The sequence below is a fragment of the Pavona decussata genome, unplaced genomic scaffold (genome assembly GCF_977016875.1).
Source record: "Pavona decussata unplaced genomic scaffold, jaPavDecu1.1 SCAFFOLD_111, whole genome shotgun sequence".
NCBI lineage: Eukaryota > Metazoa > Cnidaria > Anthozoa > Scleractinia > Agariciidae > Pavona > Pavona decussata.
The window spans coordinates 169,428-189,977 of record NW_028145525.1 but is presented as its reverse complement, the minus strand read 5'-3'; the positions used below and the strand labels follow the sequence as shown (position 1 = coordinate 189,977).

General features: G+C 40.2%; 2 protein-coding genes and 1 pseudogene across 2 annotated transcripts; 1 reads left to right on the top strand and 2 right to left on the bottom strand.

Annotated features, from left to right (window-relative positions):
• Nucleotides 1–101: 101 nt before the first annotated feature.
• Nucleotides 102–4,846, bottom strand: LOC146470759 (uncharacterized). Its single transcript, XM_085121613.1, has 3 exons — nucleotides 3,634–4,846; nucleotides 3,292–3,426; nucleotides 102–3,103 (listed from the first exon to the last, which is right to left on the bottom strand). Exons 1-3 carry the CDS (start codon nucleotides 3,811–3,813, stop codon nucleotides 3,029–3,031), a joined length of 390 nt encoding a protein of 129 aa, XP_084977739.1. The 5' UTR covers nucleotides 3,814–4,846; the 3' UTR covers nucleotides 102–3,028.
• Nucleotides 4,847–6,338: 1,492 nt separating this feature from the next.
• On the top strand, nucleotides 6,339–8,347 carry LOC146470758 (uncharacterized). Its single transcript, XM_085121621.1, has 2 exons — nucleotides 6,339–7,295; nucleotides 7,405–8,347. Exons 1-2 carry the CDS (start codon nucleotides 6,339–6,341, stop codon nucleotides 8,266–8,268), a joined length of 1,821 nt encoding a protein of 606 aa, XP_084977747.1. The 3' UTR covers nucleotides 8,269–8,347.
• Nucleotides 8,348–12,036: 3,689 nt separating this feature from the next.
• Nucleotides 12,037–15,543, bottom strand: LOC146470757 (uncharacterized; annotated as a pseudogene).
• Between the last annotated feature and the right edge of the window lie 5,007 nt (nucleotides 15,544–20,550).

The window sequence follows — 20,550 nt, the reverse complement described above, 5'->3', positions numbered from 1 at the left end:
TCTGGTGTGAAACAACAGGATTTGGTAGAAGGCACTTTCAGAAATTCTTCCTTGTAATGACTTCAAATAATGCCCATAGTAACAAGGATGACAAACAGCAATTGAATATTGAAAATCGCATTTATTTCCTGGTATATATTTTGAAAATAATTATTGTACGCCTGCTTTGTTTACTCTAAATATTATTGTACTAATTGATATCTTTGATTTGATAAGATCTGATAAATTACAAGATATGTATTTTAGAATTTTTCCTTCATCTTTTATTTGTTGATACAGTGGAACCCTGATATAATGAAGTGTAGAGGGACCAGGAAAATTAGTTTGTGAAAAGGGGGGTTCCTTATAAACATAACCTGTTCCATGCATTTTACTAAGAATTTGTAACTTTACGTTTTTGGATTGCATTTGTTATACCAGGGACTTTGTTACAAAGTATATTGGGGTTCCACTTTACATAAATGTACATATATTTTTATTTGGAAAATAACTTTTATCTTGCTGATTGTTTGATCTAAATAATGTACAAATAAAAAATCATTTTTCTATATTTTTACTTTGATGATCAGGTCCAGATGAAATTATATTACAGTGAATTCCCAGTTTCTTGGACCTCAAAGAGAAACAAAAATAGGTTTGATAAATTGAGTGTTCTATATATATCAGGGATACAATTACAGTAAAGCAAATTCAAAGGAAAGCAACTTTTGGTTTGAGAAATTGGGCTTTCACTGGAATATAATTTATTTTGCCACTCTCTTCTTGTGTGCTCTCTTTTGGCCACTTGTCTTTGGAGCAGGCCGCTTTGGATTTGCAAAATCCAAATTTTTGTTGTGCTTGCATCACGTCGAATTTTATTGCTGATGTAGTTATAACACACTTGACGTAACGAAAGGGTTTAAAAATAATTTTTGGCAAGCAAAATTGTATGTTGTTCATTGCATGCTGTCGTACAATTATACAATTAATTTTAAACTTTTTTCCAAAAGATATACCTTTAAGAACATTAACCATAATATAGAAATTATTTCCTATTTTCCCATTCAGAAAGATCTTCATAAAGTGCATGATCAAAAAAGCCTACTTGCCAAAAATCAGCATCATTATTGTAATTTGTAGCTGGGATATTGGCACTTTTTGTTTTGCTGTCTCCATACAAATCCTTGTAATTTTGTCTTGGTTCATAATGTTTATAACCAAGACAAAATTACAAGGATTTATTTCCATGAGAAGCTGGAAAATGGAAGTGCCAATTTATTGCACTAACAAGACGCATATGTGCGTGAACTTGGGCTTCTTTCCTGGCATATCCAGCTGTAAACGCCAGAAAGTTGACGTGATAAAATCTCAGTTGTCATTTGTCGATTGTTTTGCGGCATAGTACAAGCAAGTATATTGTAAGCAATGTATATGAATTCCTGGTCTACATTTTACCCTCTGTCCGTTTTTTACGCCCGGTCTGTAGTCTGCGTTTTTCACTGACCGATTAAGTAATAAATTTTAGAGCCTAATAAAGGTTCTGACAGTAAAATCCGAGCTTTCAACCTATTTTATTGTTTTCAATTCGTGTGCATCTATCTGGCCAACAGGATCGGATTTAGCAAAGCGGGCAGGGATATCTTGTGTTGGCTTCATCCCCCCTCGCAAAAGTTTTTGTTTTTTGAAAAAAGGGAATTCTGATTAAAATTGGTGTTTCGTGGGAATTTCTTTTTGTCAGTATCTTTAACCCATTAATCATTGAAATTTGTCCCCGCGTCACATAGGCAAAATTTGATCCGTCTCCAGTGCATGCGTTTGTTTACGCAAGATTACGCAGTTGTCACGTTTTGGCAATTAAACTAGAAAGAAAAACAGACAGAATGCTTTCCTAAAGGAAAAATTTATTCAGAAAAGTCTTTGTTTACGCCTAAGAAAGAAACGCTTATAATTCTAAATGCAAGACGAGAGACGCGAAAGCGATTTGAAGGAACTACCAGTCCATTTCGAAGCGAATTTATCAACCCGTGCGTGGCACGTTTTTCAAATTTTCGCAAAAACTGTTCAGAATATAAAGAATCGGTCAATTAGAATAGTATTTCAGTAAAAATTCACGATCAAACCTGTAATTTTTCAGCCGTTGAATTCCCAGAAGTACTAAAAAATCTCGTAAAAGTCCGTGGCCTGAAAAAGGATTTGAGATGTCCGCCCTCCGCTAACTCGTCGCCTGGATAAAACAACAATTTGTACTCGAGGCACAGTTTCTTCGCCGTTATTTCTCGGATTTCCGCTATCGAAACTGTTGAGTATTCCTTAGTATTTCTTCTTTCGATGTACCACTTCGAAAAGTTGTGTTTTCCTTCGGAAAGCGCGAAAATCGGCGACTAAAAAAATGGCCGACCCATGCAAACCCATGCAGCGACAAGATTACCTGCGCATGCGTTTTAAGGCCCAGACGGCGATTTGTGACTGAATGAGGAAAACAAAAACAAAGAAAAAAACGAAGGGCAATTTTCAACTTGGTTTCCCTGTGGGAAGCCCAAGTAATAAGATGCTGATTTTGGGCAAGTGTGTATTTTTCATCATGTTCTTTCATAATATCTCAGTAAATTCCTTAATTTCATAAAAGTATTTTTTTTTGTCGTCATCACTTTTCCCCTCTATTTACGAAAGGAATTTTTCTGACTAGATTTATTTATTCTGCATAACAAAACATTTTCACTGGGGCTACCTTGACCAAGTGGCTCAAAGGGTGGAGGAAACTTCTTTCCACTGTAAATTTTGACAACAAAATGCTCTGTAATCTATAATAATAGCCCACAGAAGACACCATTTCATGTATAATTTTTGCAACTTCAATCAGTTTCAGTTATTGAAATTGTATTGGTACCATTCCAACTCCAGCTTATGTACCATATTGCCTGTCTTTACAAAAGGTGAATAGTAGTTTCCTATTCCTTTGAGCCACTGCTACCAGATTAGAATGAATATAATTATTTCATTGCCTGTATAGAAAGCATGTTTGGCTTGATGTTTGAAGAATAAAAACTATTTATTTTTTCTTGTTGATCTTCTTCACTGCGGGCCACTTTGTTTGGGCCAAGTCCTTCAAAGTCACATGGTACGCCTAAAGGAATGAAACACGGGTATTCAACATATCTCTGCATCTAAGATATAAATATTTCATTTTTGTGGCGATTTCTTTGCAAACTCACAATACCCTGCTTGTACGAAACAACATCACTCAAGAATTATTTACCACATGTAAAAAAGAAGCAAAGTCATGTGTGATAATACAAGCAACACAAAACTTACGTTGGGGCCAATTGGGTCTTCGTAATCTTGAATAGACTCCTTCACTATTGCCCTCACTACTACTTCAAGGCATGCTGGGTAGACGTATGTGAGTTGATAGCCCTTCACAGCCTCCTTCCCGATTTTAAACGCATGCTGCAGTAAAGCAATTGGAAAATAGCACTTGACTATAAAATTAGAAAACCTGGGAGAAGCTCTAATTAAAATGGTGATTACATTTTTGAAACCAATTGGTTTCATCGCGCACACGCACCAGGAGAGTTTCAAACTGAAAACCTTGATTGTGAAAGGCACAAAATTTATGTTTATTAAAATGCGAAGCAAAAAAAAGCACTTGCTTACCCACATTATCCCATAAATCCTGGAATAAATACGATGCCACATTTGTGCGGCAGATTCGCCAGGCTTTCTCTCTGTTCCTCGAAGCATCCGGCACAGTCCTTCAGGAGCTTTTCCCAACCTGGCGACAAATAAAGGTGCATATTTAAAACTTTGTTTCTCGGGAAAATATCTTAATCTCATTCAACAATAACGTGTATAATAGACTTACCCTTCACTCAAATGCACAATCTAGCTGGAGAAATGCAGCTTCCATTTGCACAGAACCGACAGAACCGGCAGCCATTACAATTTTGGGAAACATGTGTGAACGGGAAACCGCTGATCATAGGAGTCAAATTTCTCTTCTGTGGGCCCAAGTCGGCCACCTGCAGCAATTTTCCTTAGCGACAGAAGTCAAATTTTATGTTGAACTTCTGGTAAAACTTGCAACTTTTAAGGCCATTTCTGCTTCAGGGTGACGGTGATTCCTTTTTTAATTGTTGGTTTTGGATATTACATTAGCTAAACATTTCACACTCGTTTTTTGAAGGAGAAAAGAAAACTAAAAGATCTTCCGGTGCATATACCGGAGTGCATTCTGGTGCATTAATTGGAGTTACACTGGCATATTTTCCAAGTTTCAAAATCAGATCAAATAATGCAAATACAGATGCTGTATATAATCAACTGAGCTTACTTTCTCAGGTAAATTAAGGCATGGGGCCCCAATTAATCACTCAAAAAGTGAGGGGGGTGATCTAACTTAGAACACTTTGGCAGTAGAAGGTTGAAACTTTGCCAGATGCATATATTGACAAGTTGTGTCAATTTGCTGTTTTTTAGTTATGTAAATGTTGTCACGTGACTTTGCATGGCCACAATTTACTAAATATAAACAAAGCAAAAATTGCAACACTTTTCGTTGTGAGATATTTAACCTGATTGGTACAAGTCAACTTGAAATAAATGCATCTACAAAACTGTGCCTGGAACCTGTTATATTTTAAAATAATTTTTAAAATACACGGATTTTTCGATTAGTACCCAGTTCCCCAAAGCAATTATCCCGCTACTTTGGGTCTTTGCTAAGAAAAATCTTAACAAGGCCAAGCACAGAAGTGATGTATTACACGCCCTTAACATTATTAAAATTATAAATAAATTAAGGACACAAGAAAAAGTGTTGCCATCTTAAGATAAAGCTTTTTCAGCCGATGGAAGTCACGTGACCTAATTTGCACAATTTAAAAGTACCAAATTGCCGCAAATCAATAGTGTATGTACCTGTCAAAGTTTCATCTGTCTACATCAAAGCGTTTAGAGATAGACAACCCATGCCCATGGGCCCATGCCTTAATTCACGCGAGTTGGTGTCATTTCCATCACACACACAGTAAACTTTAATGGGAGTTTGGTTACTGCTGGTCTTTTCCCACTGACTCGACTGCTCTTTAGTAGATCGTGCCGCTGAAAATAGATTATTCAACACTGGATACAAATAAACCATTATTATTTCTGATCGTAAAACTACTGGGAACAGTATATGACATGATAACTGATGGTTACAGTAAAAAGATAGTATATTAAACATGAAGGCGCACTATAAAAGGGCACTTCCTTGGGAAGCCCATAGGTCATTTGCCAATCACCCTTGATGAGTGCAGATCAAATCCAATGTGGCAGATGAGTCGAACACGAGAAAGGTATGGTTAGTCTTAAGATACCTGCTTTCTTGGTGTTTCTCTTGTTATAAAATTATCCAACAAAATTTTTTGATGGGAAATAATACCCTGCAGATCACCATCCTACTTGATGAATCCCTTATTGAGGAACTGAGAGACTGAGACTTGCTTGCGGTAAGTAACAGCGAGATCATCAAGATTGAAAAACCAAGGAGGAAAAATACAATAACACTTGGTAAAGCATTATGTTCGCACTAAAATCCCCTTGTTAACCTGACTAGTTCTTTTGTTTCCTTTGAAAAGGAATGATGTTCTGTCACGCCATTTGCTTTTCACAACCGCCAGAGCATAACTTACAAATATGTGACCCTCCACAGGAAAACAGGGACAAAGGTGATAGCACGCTCACAACACGCTAACACAGCACGCTTAGCGTGTGCAGTGTCACGGATATGCGCATATTTAATCCGTATGACAATGTAGAACACACTACCTTTTGTTACGGAATACTTAGCACGCTAAACCTTTTGTTTCGATAAGTGTGCTCGATGTCACGCTTTGCGTGCGATTTGGCACGTTAAACCTTTTAAGAGCACGCTTAACCTTTTGTTTCGATAAGTGTGCTCGATGTCACGCTTTGCGTGCGATTTAGCACGCTAAACCTTCCGAGAGCACGCTTGAAATATAACAGAACAACACCAAGTCACTTAAAAGCTGTCATTATCGAGACCGAAGATTAAGCAAAGTTCATAAATAAACGCATCAGTGATTCTGAACTGTAAATTAACAGTGAAGGTCAACGTAACAAAAATATTTATTTTACTTACTCAAACCTTGATCTGGAAGATATATTCAGTTACCATGAGTTAAAAATTCTTTTAGTCTCCACTTCTGGATCTTCGAAGTGAAATTTATGTTCTGAGTTAGAACACTATTACAGAAAACAAAATTATTATGGGATGTAAGCAGTGTATCTCGTTACCATGGCTACGCGTGATCTGCTCTCAAAATTCGCGGTATCTTCTTGTATCTTCTCATCTGATCATGGAGTATACCAATGAACTTTCCTTTATGCGTGTAAACTTGGAAGATCAGGCTAGTCTAGAAGAAGTTTCAGAATTGTACTTCGAAGCGCGAGCAGACGACAACAGTCAAGAGGCTGATGACTCACCTTGGGACGATAGCAGTTCAGAGAGCGGCGAAGATGAACCTGCCGATGACCAAGCTGAGATATGCCCCGATCTCTTGGAGAGCGACGTATCAGAGAAAGCTAAAGCGAAAACATTCTATGATAACACATGTAAATGCAAGTTAGGCGAGGATGACAAACCATGCAGTACAACCCTTTCCTTAGACGACTTTTGGGACAGTCGTAACAACTGCAACGAACTATCCTCGACACAACTTGATTTGGTAATACTGGGAGCAATTCAAAGTTCACTGAATTGCAATGAAGTTAGCGTCTCTGGCAGATCCGAAAAGCAACGCAAGGTTTCACGAATGGCTTTCTATTATCACGGAAAACGAATTTGTAAAAAGTCATTCCTGTTTTTACACTGCTTGAACAAAAACAGATTCTGTAGTCTTGTGAAACACTATAGAAAGAACGGACTGACTTTGCGTGTGCATGGAAACAAGAAGCGATTTCCGAGTAGTGCGTTTTCTGCTGAAACTGTGGAACATGTAGTTAAGTTTATCATGAACATCGCTGAAGACCAAGCACTCCTTCTACCTGGACGTGTCCCTGGATTTAAAAGAGTTGATGTCAAATTGCTGCCTTCGGTTTTAACTAAACACAGCCTTTGGAAAATGTATACAGAAATCAGCACAAGCCAGGGCCAACTCTCTGTTGGATACTCGAAGTTCTGCGATCTTTGGAATCAACTTTGCCCTTTTGTTGTGATTATGCGACCTGCCACAGACTTATGCTGGACTTGCCAGAAAAATAACAATTTAATTCAAAAAACTGCAAATCTACCCGAAGTTCAAAAAGTCGAAGCCGTAAGAGCTCAGGAGGAGCACCTCCGTCTCGCCGCGGGAGAGAGAAAGATTTATAAAACCTGTTGTCAAGAATCCAAGGAAAGTACCTACCACCAACTGCAAGAAGTAGATTTCAGCCTTGGACGTGAACCTTGTTCGTATACTGGAACTGTCCATTATTCTTGACTATGCGCAGCAGTTACATTACCCTGCAAATCCAAATCAGCCAGGGCCTATTTACTTTAAGACCCCACGGAAATGCGCCATATTTGGTGTTTGTTGCGAAGCTATACCTAGACAGGTGAACTTTCTCATCGACGAGAATGTGATAACTGGAAAAGGTGCTAATAGTACGATTTCGTATGTACACTACTTCTTCCAGCGCCATGGACTGGGTGAGACAGAAGTGCAACTTCATGCAGACAACTGTGGTGCTCAAAATAAGAATTCCGCTTTTCTTTGGTACTACATGTGGCGTGTTATGACCGGCCTTCACGAGGTAATATACTACAACTTTTTGATACCAGGACACACCAAGTTTTCCCCAGACTGGTGTTTTGGACTTCTAAAACAAAAAACAAGGCGCACCTTCATTTCATCTCTGTTTGACATCGCCAAAGCTGTCGAAGAATCTGCAACTGTGAACGTAGCCAAACTGGTTGGCCTTCATAATGGAACAGTGTTAATTCCAACATATGACTGGATGACCTTCCTCGGACATTACTTTAAAAAGCTACCACAGATTAAATCTTACTATCATTTTCGCTTCCACAAGGACTATCCAGGCACGGTGTTTTGTAAGCAGTATTGGTACTCAGAAGAGAAGGCTGTAAACCTCCTTCGAAATGGAAGAGCACCAGAAGCAGGCGAACTCCCACCCACAATTTCACCGAGTGGTATCAGTCGAGAACGTGCAGAATATTTGTTCAAGGAAATCCGTGAATTTTGCCGAGACGGGACAGAGAACTTAGTCGCACCACCAGTGCCACAATAAAAACTGAATTGAATTTTGTATTGTTATTAGTTGCTGTTATTACCTTTTTCAGAATAATGTTCTTCAAGTGTTATGATTCAAGAACTGAGAATTAAGTGTAATTGAAAACCTTTAGTTTCAGTGTTAGTTTGTATCAAAAATTAAATTTACTATGACTTCAAAGCTTAAAAGACTTGTTTGTGTGTATTTTTCTTTGGTGTGCGCGCAAAAAAAAAAAATTGGTTCCCTGCTGCTCAACACTTTTCTGCGAAACTAACCGAATTGTGCATGAATTTTGTCTTTGTATGCGTAAGTCGTTTTGCTTGAGTGCGCGCGTGTAAAAAAAAATCCGTTCGCTGCTGTTCAACACTTTTCTGCAAAACTAACCGAATTGTGAATGAGTTTTGTCCTTGTATGCGTAAGTCGTTTTGTTTGAGTGCGCGCGTGTAAAAAAAAAAATCCGTTCGCTGCTGCTCAACACTTTTCTGTGAAACTAATTAAATTGTGAATGAATTTTGTCTTTGTATGCATAAGTCGTTTTGTTTGAGTGCCCCCGCGCGTGTAAAAAAAAAATTCTTTCGCTGCTGCCCAACACTTTTCTGTGAAACTAATTGAATTGTGAATGAATTTTGTCTTTGTATGCGTAAGTCGTTTTGTTTGAGTGCGCGCGTGCAAATAAAAAATCCGTTCGCTGCTGTTCAACACTTTTCTGCAAAACTAACCGAATTGTGAATGAGATTTGTCTTTGTATGCGTAAATCCTTTTGTTTGAGTGCCCGTGCGCGTGTAAAAAAACAAAATTCTTTCGCTGCTGCTCAACACTTTTCTGTGAAACTAATTGAATTGTGAATGAATTTTGTCTTTGTATGCGTAAGTCGTTTTGTTTGAGTGCGCGCGTGTAAATAAAAAATCCGTTCGCTGCTGTTCAACACTTTTCTGCAAAACTAACCGAATTGTGAATGAGATTTGTCTTTGTATGCGTAAATCCTTTTGTTTGAGTGCCCGTGCGCGTGTAAAAAAACAAAATTCTTTCGCTGCTGCTCAACACTTTTCTGTGAAACTAATTGAATTGTGAATGAATTTTGTCTTTGTATGCGTAAGTCGTTTTGTTTGAGTGCGCGCGTGTAAATAAAAAATCCGTTCGCTGCTGTTCAACACTTTTCTGCAAAACTAACCGAATTGTGAATGAGATTTGTCTTTGTATGTGTAAGTCGTTTTTTTTGAGTGCGCACGTGTAAAAAAAAAATCCGTTCGCTGCTGCACAACACTTTTCTGCGAAACTATGGGAGAATATTCGTGTAAAGATAAACTCTAAGTGTAGAGGGAAAAGAAGAGCTGTTGTTAAGAGATTGAAAATCCAAGCAAGTTAGAAAAACTCGAAGAGTAACAAAGTTTACTGAAAAGTTGTATTACAATGTAGACATTGACTGAGCGTGTATTGTTTTTTTCTAAACATCAAATTTTCGTTCGAAAATTAAGGAAACCATTGATGTGAAGTATAGAAGTATTTAGCTGCTTATGGGTTTTCGCCGGATTATTTTGTAAGTTCTGATAGATTATTTAATTAAAGTGTGGCTTTGAAATATTCGACAGTTCATTATTGTTTATAACTCTAGTAATAAAAACTTTAGGGTTAACCTTGTACCCGTTAACGTGTTTTTTTTTTTATTTTTGATTCACAATTGGCCCGTCAAAAACGGATAAGAAAATATCAATAAAATCCAGATTTAGTGCGCTAGGTGATTTCAGAAAAACTGTTTGAAAGAAGGTTTTCCAGTGATTCAATGTCAATGAAAGTAACTTGTCCATAAAATTGCTGCACGCTGTACATAAACTTAATTGGGGTCATGACAAGCGAACTGTTTTCGTTTTCAACGAATTTTACCAAAAAACTCGCTCACGTTTGGTACACTATAGGACAAGAGACTAAGCTTTGGGAAAGCGAGTGGAAATCAAACTAAACCCTCGAGATTGTTAAGGCGATGTTTTGATTTCGCTAGCGAAAGACCAGGCGGCCTCCCCCCCACGAGATAAGCCGCGTTAACACTGGGACCGAATATTCTCGCCTCGCGAAAATGGCGTCGCTGGTCGTGCTCTTCGCGGCCGCTCGTCGCTGGTTATTGAAAACAAAATAGAAAGGAATTGGTGTGAACCGAAGTTACCCTCGTACTAAGCCAGGAACACAATGCAAAGCTTGCTTTGAAAATTCGCAAAGGTGTAGAGCGATGGATGTAATTATCGATAGCACAAAGTTTTCGGCTTTTTGCGAATAAGGAATGGCAAGTTGACAACATGCTTTGAAAAGGTATTTCTGATTTAATGTCTGGTTTGTGAAACAGTCTCTCTTCAAAAAAATAGACTGGTCTCGCTTTGCGTGCGTTTTCGCACGGCCAGCGTGCTTTGTTTTTTCGCACGCAGCCTTTTGTTGTTGAGATTAACACGCCTTTTTGTTCGATCGATCACGCTTCTTTGTTCGCTAGGTCACGCTTTTTATTGTTTTTAGCGTGTCCTGCGAAACAAAAGATTCAGTAATGAGGCAAGATTCTGAACACGCCTTAAGCGTGCTAAAATCAAATTCTTTTGTTTTAAAGTGGAAGCGTGTTGTGAGCGTGCTATCACCTTTGTCCCTGTTTTCCCGTGGAGGGTCACATATTCATCATTAGAACTTGCAGCTTATCTTTAGCTTACCTTTGATTGCAAGAAAGAAATATTTTTAAAAAAATAAGACATCCTTTTTCTAAGATGAAGTTGTCATCCTATTCCAGCATTATTGTAGGAATTTATGCAGCAGCTGGTTTGATGTATAGCACAATGTAAAGGCTTATTTTGCGCCATTTTCAACAGCCTTGTTAGCATTTTTAATTTGCGACTAGTATCAAGTAAGTTAGTGCTGAAGTCATAGCATCCTAATCATTTTTGTTTACATCGCGTAGAACGATAACGAAACCAAGAGGGCATCAAGTGTGGGATTATCCAAGCCATTCTGATAGCCTGCATCACCAGTTGATATATGTGGAGAATGGTGATCTGGCCACTACATCTCCATTGAATCAAACTGCATATTGTTTGTACTGCAGAAGTACACCCTGTGTTTTGTCAAGAGCAAACCTGCTGGGCAGACTACAAACATCTGGTCAACCACGACTTGCAAACCATGTAAAATGAAAAGGGGACTATAAGGCCTTCTATACTATCCCGAAAAGGAAAGGGTTATGGAGTGATCCTATTTGTTCACAACGCAAGGAAGTTCTCGGGTGCTACATCAAAGACATCCGTGAAGTAATGCCAGTCTGCGTTGTAGAGGACATCAAAAAACGATGGCCAAATCCTGACGGCATGCCGTACTGTGGCCACCGAAGATAAAATACAGTACCACACCAAACTTGATTTTTTACAACATCGATTGCTTTGTTAGTTTTTCATGTTTAGTGTCAATTGGCAAGGGGCTAGTGAGTTGGATTCACACACTACGTGTACAAGCCATAACTTATTGTCGTTCTCATTGTTTTCCAAAAACGACATGGTCAACGTAAAACCTGTACTCTGTCACAGATCCCCTCTGGATATCAGAGACATGTTTCTCACATTTTGGACATATATTAACATGAAATAAAATTAAAACGTTTTGTCATCCACTTACACGTATTAAAATGATTGGAGCAGTGGTTTTCAAACAAATGATGCAAGAACACCCAAAAAGTTTACTACAAAGTACTGTTTTCATATGAAATCCAAATAGAAACGTGTCTGTGTGGACATAAATGCATGTTTTATTATGTGTAATGTAAGCACTGTTGGACTAGAATATCTAGATTTCCTTTTGCGGTTTCTGATTCAACGAATATTAAAATATTAAAATGTTTAATATTACCAAATAGTCAGGGCAAATTACTTAAGGTGGCTCAATGTTTGCAATTGTACACCATCAGCAAAATCTGTTGTAATTGTGTCTGAAGATCGTAGTAACGTGTCAGAGAAAACTGTGCAGGTAACTGTACCTACTCTACAAAAGGAAAGTGGTGTACCGGTGTAAATAAAGAAAACTGAATTGAGATCTCATAAAGCAAAGTTTATTTTTATCAAAAATAATAATTGTGCTAAATAACATGGGTAACTTTTAACACAATCATATGCCCAAAAGAATCACAGTGAAAAAGCTGAAACGTCTGTCACAGAAATCCCAGCTAAAAAATAAGGGTATTTGTGCAGAAAGAACATGTGCAAAAATGCTCCTTCGCCGATAGCTGATCAGCCCTTTGTCGTTGGGCCTGGTTTTTCTCCGGTTCCCATTAAATTGGTGTCACAGATTTTGGCCGGGAAGTACATCAATTTGAGCGAACTTCTCCCAGCCAATTTGCAGCTCAAGGAACCCGAACCTCAGCTCTTGCAGGATGGCCATTAAGTTTTAACTTCTCAGTGTTAGCCACACCACGCCACGCGACTTGGTCTGAAGCTTTTGCAATATACAGCCTAATTCTCGTTTCCTATTTCCCGTATCGGTGGAAGTATTTAATACAGTATCTGCTACTCATTCTTCGTGCGCATCTCCACTTTACCGGTCGAGTTTTCGTGGCTTACTATCAGGCCTTTCGGGTGCACGCGGCGGCTACGCAGTTCACCGACTAGTCATGTATGAACGTGCAGCTCTTCAATTTCCATGTTGCTGGCTCCTCTGCTCGTTCATCCACCTCCTCCCATTTGCCAGCCTGGGAGCTCACGGGATTGGTGGTTTGTATCTCGTGGAACAGGGGTCGTTGCACCTCCCCTCTGTCCATTTGCCGCTACGCTCCCATAGGGCTACGGCTTGCCCAAATTCCTCCAAGGGTAATCATGGAGACGGAAAGCGGAGTTCATCGTCTCCTTCTGCTGGGGGGTCGTCCTTGGGGAGCAAATCGCGTCGTCCCTAGTGTGCTTATGTAACTGTTGGCTCAGCCCTCTTCATGTTGCTCTGGATTGGGCATGTCAATACTTGTGCAACTTTGCCAATCTTTGCGAACTTATAATAACAGATGCTTTCGATGAACATTTAAGAATAAAAATCAACGATAAAAGTTTTGAATGACGTTTTGATCATTTTCAAATTCTAAAAAGTCAGATTGTTAAAAGTTCTTATATATTAACCCATTGCAGCCCACGTGTTTTCGACAGTTTCACAAATTAGCATATTGTTAATAATTAACCTTATGTGCAGTAAAAATTGACAACTTACTGGGTCAAAGAAACAGCACTCCTTTGGTCTAGAATAGCTAGAATTTCTAATTGTCGAATAAAACACCCCAGCTGCGAATTAAAGATTACCCAAAAATCAAACCTGAAGGTAAAAATTTCGAAAATTCGATGAAATTTGATCCTTGCGTCACATGGCAGTAATTTGATCTGCTCTCGAGAACACGTGTTTGTTTACCCAAGATAAAACAGTCGTCACATTTCATCAATGAAAATAGAACGAAAAACAGGCAATAAAGCTTTCTTAAATGAAAAATTTATTCAAATAAGTCTTTGTATAGGTCTAAGAAGACAACGCATATAATTTTTTCCGCGAGGTGGCCGACTCGCAAGCGATTTGAAGGAATTGCGAGTCAATTTTGAAGTGAATTTATCGACCCGTGCGGGGCACATTTTTTAAAAATTTTTGCTAAAACTGTTCGCAATACGAAGAATCGATCAATTAGAATAGTATTTCAGTACAAATTCACAATCAAACCTGTAATTCTTTGTGAGTTGTATTGCGAGAAACACTCGAACATTACCAAGAAAGTCTATGGCGAAAATAATGATTTGAGATGTCCGCCAACTCGTCGCCTCAGTAAAACTACAAATTTTCCTTGAAGCATAATTTCTACACCGTTAATACTTGGATTTTTGCTGTTGAAACTGTCAAGTATTCCTTAGAAGCTCCTCTTTCGATTTACCGTTTCAAAAAGGCGTGTTTTCCTTCCGAAAAAGTGAAATTGGCGTCTTGAATATTTAAGTGTAAAGCGCGTGGCCCGCCATTATCGATGAAATCTGATATTTTTTGGAGGACAAAAACCTTTTTGTGTCTAGACCCCCTTAAGACCTAAAAATATATGTGCAGACGATAGATTCTGATTAGTCAGTCTTTTCTTAAGACAATTAGAACAATAGAGGACAAAATTATCCCTTCTAGGGGAGGCAGGAACCTAGCGCAGGCGTGCAGAAAATATCAGCCGGTTTTGGGGGCCTCGGCCGTTAATGGGTTAAGTACGCGGGTGAAGTCTCGTTGCACGTGATTAAAACCTACAATGTGGAATGTAGTGAGTGTTAATTAGGTACTAAATAATTTCGCTTTTATTGAGTCTGATTGAGTGTTCCGTTTGGATTTCTTTTCCTGGATAAAAAGCATTTCGTAGATCAAGCATTCAAATTTCCCCTGACATTTCTTCAGTATAGTGAATTGTTCAGTGAGGTCTTTGTTCTTCTGATTGTGAGAGTCACGCAGGTGTTTTCCAATAGCCGAGTGCTTGTGTTCATCAATGCGTTGGCAAAGGTGTCGGCGAGTATAACCAACATAATCCGCATCACACAGATCACATTTGAATTTGTAAACAACGCATTGTTAATTTATTAAAGGTGGTTTGGCTTCAGCTACTCTGATGTCGTCGGCAATTTTCTTGCTTGTGAAAACTGGGCGTATACCACTGTTTATTTTCTTTCCAAGATCAGACAGCTGTCTACGTACAATGCCGGCTGATCTTTGATCCTTGAATGGCAGAATAATCCGAACGGGTGCATTTCTTTGAACGTGAACCTGCTGTTGATTTCGTGACTCGATGAATTTAGTCATGGTGGAATTAATGAGCTTCTCTGGGTACTTCAGTTTCAAGAAGATTTTTCTCAAATTGTCACATTCTTCAGCAAATATATCCGGTGAAGATGAAAGACAGTGGGCACGGTTTAACATAGTCACAAGAAGTGCCCGTTTGTAACGGGCATCAAAATCACTTTGATAGTGAAGGAGGCCTTTATTTAATGTTTTCCTGTAAACACATGTTTGCGAACTTACCTTAGAAAATTTGTTATTGCTTGTAGTCTGTTGTTTTTTATCATTTGTGTCTGACTAGGTTCAGCTTGATTGTTGTTTTTTTTTTTCGATATCTTTTTCTAATAAAGTGTATTGGCACAGGGTAATGTGTGTCTTGTTTTTCTTTTCTTAGTTCTCCCGTCCTTGCATCTGGTATCGGTGGTGAGCCCCCTAAAGGTGGCAGAATTTGCACGTGAATTGGCAGGGTACCCTGATCAAAGTGCTGTCTCCTACGTTATTAGTGGTCTTCGCCATGGTTTTCGGCTGGGCTTTCATTTTAGCTTAAAATCTTAAGTCAGCTAAAGCAAACAAACCCTCAGCTAGCCAGCACCCTTCGGTGATGGACGACTACTTGGCTAAAGAGGTTTCCCTCCTCAGGGTTGCGGGCCTCTTCGCTTCCCCTTCGTTACCAAACTTACACATCAACGGCTTCGGAGTCACACTAAAACAGGTCAGCCAGGGAAGTGGCGTCTAATCGTTGATCTGTCCTCTCCTAGTGGCTACAGTGTAAACGATGGCATTGACCCCGAGGAGTTTTCCCTTCAGTACGTTATGGTCGATCAGATTATCCTTATGGTTTCTAAGTATGGGCCTGGGGCGTTGATGGCAAAATTTGATGTCGAAGCAGCGTATCGCAACATTGCCGTGCACCCTGATGATCGTTTCCTCTAAGGCATGACATGGAGGGGCAATTATTTTGTTGACTTAGCGCTGCCTTTTGGTCTCTGATCGGCTCTGTTCATCTTCAATTCCGTTGCAGACATGGTTGAATGGATCCTCCTACATAGGCATCACCTTTCAGATCTGCTCCACTATCTCGATGACTTTATCACCGCAGGACCACCCAATTCCACTCAGTGTGCTCTCAATTTACAAACTGCCTTGTCCGTTTGCCAGAAATTAGGCCTTCCTCTTCACCTTGGCAAGTGTGTTGGCCCATCAACTCGGCTGGTGGTCCTGGGCATTGAGTTGGACTCCGTGGAGCAGTACGCGCGTCTTCCAGAGGAAAAGCTAGTGGCTTTGAGGGAGCTGATCGCCTCGTTGCACCACCATCGGTGGTGTCCCCGGGCTCAGTTGGAGTCCCTTATTGGAAATTTGCATCATGCTGCAAAAGTGGTCTGGCCTGGGCGCACCTTTCTTCGACGGATGATAGATCTTCTGTGCTGCTTTTGACGTTGGGACCATCCCAGTCGTTTGAATTCTGAATTTTATCTGGACCTTCAGTGGTGGGATGAATTTCTCTCCATCTGGAATGGGGTCAGCTTTTGGCTTTACCCAGGCATGTCATCTGCCCCTGACTTGGAAGTCACTTCAGACGCCGCTGGCGCTTTGGGTTTTGGGGCCTACTTCAGAGGAGAATGGTTAAGTGGAGCTTAGGCACCTTGCCAATCCAAACAGTCAATTGGTTATAAGGAGCTGTTTCCGGTGATTATAGCTTCTCATGTTTGGGGCCCTCTGGTTCCGCCAGCATATTTTGTTTCGCTCCGATAACGAAGCTGTGGCTCACATTCTTTCGTCTAGGACCTCTAAGATTCCTTGTATAATGTATCTTTCAGCTTCACTTTTACGGCTCAGAATGTACCAGGTGTTCTTAACAAGGTTGCTAATGCGCTCTCACTTTCAGACGCAGGAGTTTCGACAGCTGGTTCCAGACGCTCAGACCTACCCTGTGCCAATCCCAGTCCACCTTTTGGAGGAATTAGCCCGTCCACTCTCGAAGTGCGATGCCACCACTTCCTTCGGGACAGTCTAGCTCCGACCACGCGTAGTTCCTATGCTTCTGGTCGGAGGAGGTTTATAGGATTTTGTACCCAGCTGGGAAGACTTAGATCGTACGGGTCTCCGTGCCCCACCGAAGAATGGACTTTGTGCTTGTTCGTCACTCACTTGTCCTCCTCAGTGTGTCATGCTACAATAAAAGCGTATTTGTCTGTGGTCTGCGCTCTTCAAATTGAACAAGGCTTTTCTGAACCTCTTGTTAACTTTCTCAGGTTGCAACGAGTGCGCCGTGGTATCAAATGTTTCCGGGGTGACTCCAGGGCCACCCTTCACCCTGTCATGTATAGTACATTGTGAATTGTTCTCAAATCTTTGGACTTGAACATTCCTGATCACACTATGTTCTGGGCTGCGTGCAATTTGGCCTATTTTGGTTTCCTACGCTCTCCTGAGTTTACTGTCCCAACTTTGGCCAGCTTTTCTCCAGAGGTTCATCTCACCTTGGAAGACATAGCTTTCGACTCCTATGAGGTGCCTACTCTGCTTCGTGTCCGCCTCAAGGCAGCTAAGACGGACCCCTTTCGCAAGGGGTGCTTTATTCACATCGGTAGAGGCAATTCCCCGCATTGTGCTGTCCAGTCTCTTATCACCTATCTAAACGTTCGGGGAAAGGGGGCTGGACCTCTGTTCCTTTTTCCTTACCTCAACTATGGTTTAATAAGCTGGGGCCTTACATCAACTATGGTTTAATGAGCTAGGGCAACACCTACACCACCTGTCTCAACAAAATTCGTACCGCCCAAAACAAATGTGTAAAAAATATATTCTTTGCTCACAAAAGAGAATATGCCACTGTTTACTTCAATCCACTGGGAATTCTAACCATTGACAATGCATTCAAACTCAAGGTTGCCATTTTCACGTTCAAAATAATAAATGATCAAATATGTCCTGTTTTTGCAGACTCTATTTCCACAGCATCCTCTCAGCACTCGTACAATACCCGATTTTCATCTCGACAAAATTTTAGCAGACCAAAAAGACGTACTAACTACGGTAAACATACTTTTCAATTCGCAGCATCACAAATATGAGAAACAATAGACTGTAGCATTAAGCAATCAAACTCTGCTTCTTCGTTTAAAACAAAAAACAGGAAAAAATTTGCTTATAAACCAAAAGTAATGTAGAGTTCTTCACCGTCATCCATTCGTTAAACACGCTCTTTTTCTTTTTTCTTTTTCAAACCTTTCCAAATAATTTTCTCTTCCACCAAAATAATTTTCTCTTCCATCGTAAGCAGTGCCCAACTCGAAAGCAGCATGCTCCTTTGGGCACTGCTCACAATAAACCAAACAAATTTATCCTAATTCTTTTTAATCCTCCTTTGTAATATAAATGTTTGTTTTTTATGTATTGTACTGAACCTTGTTGTACGTGTGAAAAATAAAAATTGAATTTTTCAAGATGGTAGACCTCTATCTCGTGCGGCCCTTACTGATTGGCTTCGTAGAATTCTGTCTGCAGCTGGTATCTCCGGCTCCTTTTAAAGTCATAGCTTTTGTATTGAGGCGGCGACTGTGGCTGCTCGCAACGGAGTCCCTGACCATTTCATTCAGGCCTTAGGTCGCTGGTCCAGTAACGCTTATCAGCTCTACATCCGGACGCCATCAGAGTCGCTGGCTCAGCTTTCTAGCCAGTTGGCATAACAGCTGCTCTGTTTCGTCGTTTCCACGTTCTGAGTCCCCGTTGCATGCAGCATTGTTTTTTCAGGGTCACTACGCATTAGAGCCTCCAATCGTTTGACCTGTCCCGCAGCAGTGATAGGTATCCTGGACTCATGCGGTAGCTGCAGTGGCTGCTCTGAGTCTTGAGCTTTTTTGACGGTTGCCGATTATGTGTTAGGCTTTTACGGCATCACAGGCGGTGAGTAGCTCTTTCTTATTCGTATCCGGGATGTCGGGTGGGTGCTTGAGGGTTTTTGGGGGAACCGGGTCCCTTTTTCCCTGTTCGCAGGCTTTTTGTTCTCCAAGCACCCCTTGGAGTTCTTTTTGGGAGGTTGCCACTCACAGGGTTGTCATGGTTACCTTTCGTACATGCTTGCGGCTCTCCCACAAACCTTACAGGCACCTTCTCCACACTCATCTGTTGGTGATGAGTTTAAATGGGGCTAAATGTAATTTAGGCAAGGTTAAACTCAAGTCAATGCTGGCCAGCGGTCCACTCCCTTAATTTAGGAGGGGCGGCCCGAGGGTTTTGCGGGGCCTCAGTAAATTTACAGCTCCCCTGTTGACGTCAACCATTTTGCTCGTGTTGTGCCGCGTGTACAATCACAGGAAAAAGCTTTGCTCCCGTCCCTCCCCTCCCTCTGGGTAAGTATTCAATATTCCACTGAGTATTCAGTGTGACGTTACCTGGGTGGTTGCCGCTCACAGGGTTGTCATGGTTACCCTTTTGCGCATGCTTGCGGCTCCCCCACAGACCTTACAGGCACCTTCTCCACACTTATCTACTGGTGATGAGTTTAACCCCCCATTAAATTTTCATCCAATTATTCTTTCAGATGTATACCCTTCCTGGATGTTAGTGTGTCTCTTCATAATGGCGCTATCACCACCGACCTTTACACTAAGGCTACTGGCAAACATGAATGCTTGTTACAATCTTCATGTCAATCTAGACACACTAAGAGAACCATTCCATTGTAACTTTTTACATATCTATTTAAATTGTAACGTCTCTTGCCACAGATAAAGTCTCATACATACCCTGAAGAAGAAAGACCATGCCTTTCGAAATATTGGAAAAATATACTTCCCTGACTGTGAAATCAGCCTTGCTCTTTTTTAGATTATTAGTTGTCCAATTTTTTTGCTGATTAAATTCTTTACCACAGGATCCAGTACTTTTATTTTGTCACGGTGGTCCTTGCAAACACAGTTAATGACTGTTTTTTTCTGAATGCTCAAATACACCTGATACAACGATGCCCCAAGTATACCCTCCCACAGCGTCTTGCTTCCTATTATAACATACCACCAGAAGCCCCTTGTTCACATTTTTTCTTTCTACATAAAAGATACTACACACTTCTTCAACTCGAGAAACTGGGACCTCTACCGGACCACACCCTCCTCATCAGCCTGGATGTTTCTTCACTATATACCAACGTTCCTCACAACAAAGGCAGCCTGCCACCATTTTCTAAACACCCGTCAAAGCAAATCACTTCCTGCAGAATGTATATAAGACCTCATCAGAATGATTCTTACAATTAACAACTTTTCTTTCGACAACAAACACTACCTTTTTACATGACATTCTTGCGACACGTTCATTTCGTGATTTTGCGAAAATTTTGCATTTTGACTCACTTTAAATTCGCATCTTTGAGTGAGACACTTCATTTCTTTGTCAATGTTATTTAACATGTACCTGAATTTGATCAAACCATTTTCTAAACACCCGTCAAAGGAAATCACTTCCTGCTGAATCTATATGAGAACTCATCAGAATGATTCTTGCAATTAACAACTTTTCTTT

Excerpts from the sequence above, each read along its gene's own strand:
- LOC146470758 (XM_085121621.1), top strand. The coding sequence starts at position 6,339 with ATGGAGTATACCAATGAACTTTCCTTTATGCGTGTAAACTTGGAAGAT. Across the intron at positions 7,296-7,404 it reads AAGTTCAAAAAGTCGAAGCC|ATTTCAGCCTTGGACGTGAA; the intron begins GTAAGAGCTCAG and ends TGCAAGAAGTAG.
- LOC146470759 (XM_085121613.1), bottom strand. The coding sequence starts at position 3,813 with ATGAGATTAAGATATTTTCCCGAGAAACAAAGTTTTAAATATGCACCT. Across the intron at positions 3,427-3,633 it reads GGATTTATGGGATAATGTGG|CATGCGTTTAAAATCGGGAA; the intron begins GTAAGCAAGTGC and ends GCTTTACTGCAG. Across the intron at positions 3,104-3,291 it reads AAGACCCAATTGGCCCCAAC|GCGTACCATGTGACTTTGAA; the intron begins GTAAGTTTTGTG and ends TCATTCCTTTAG.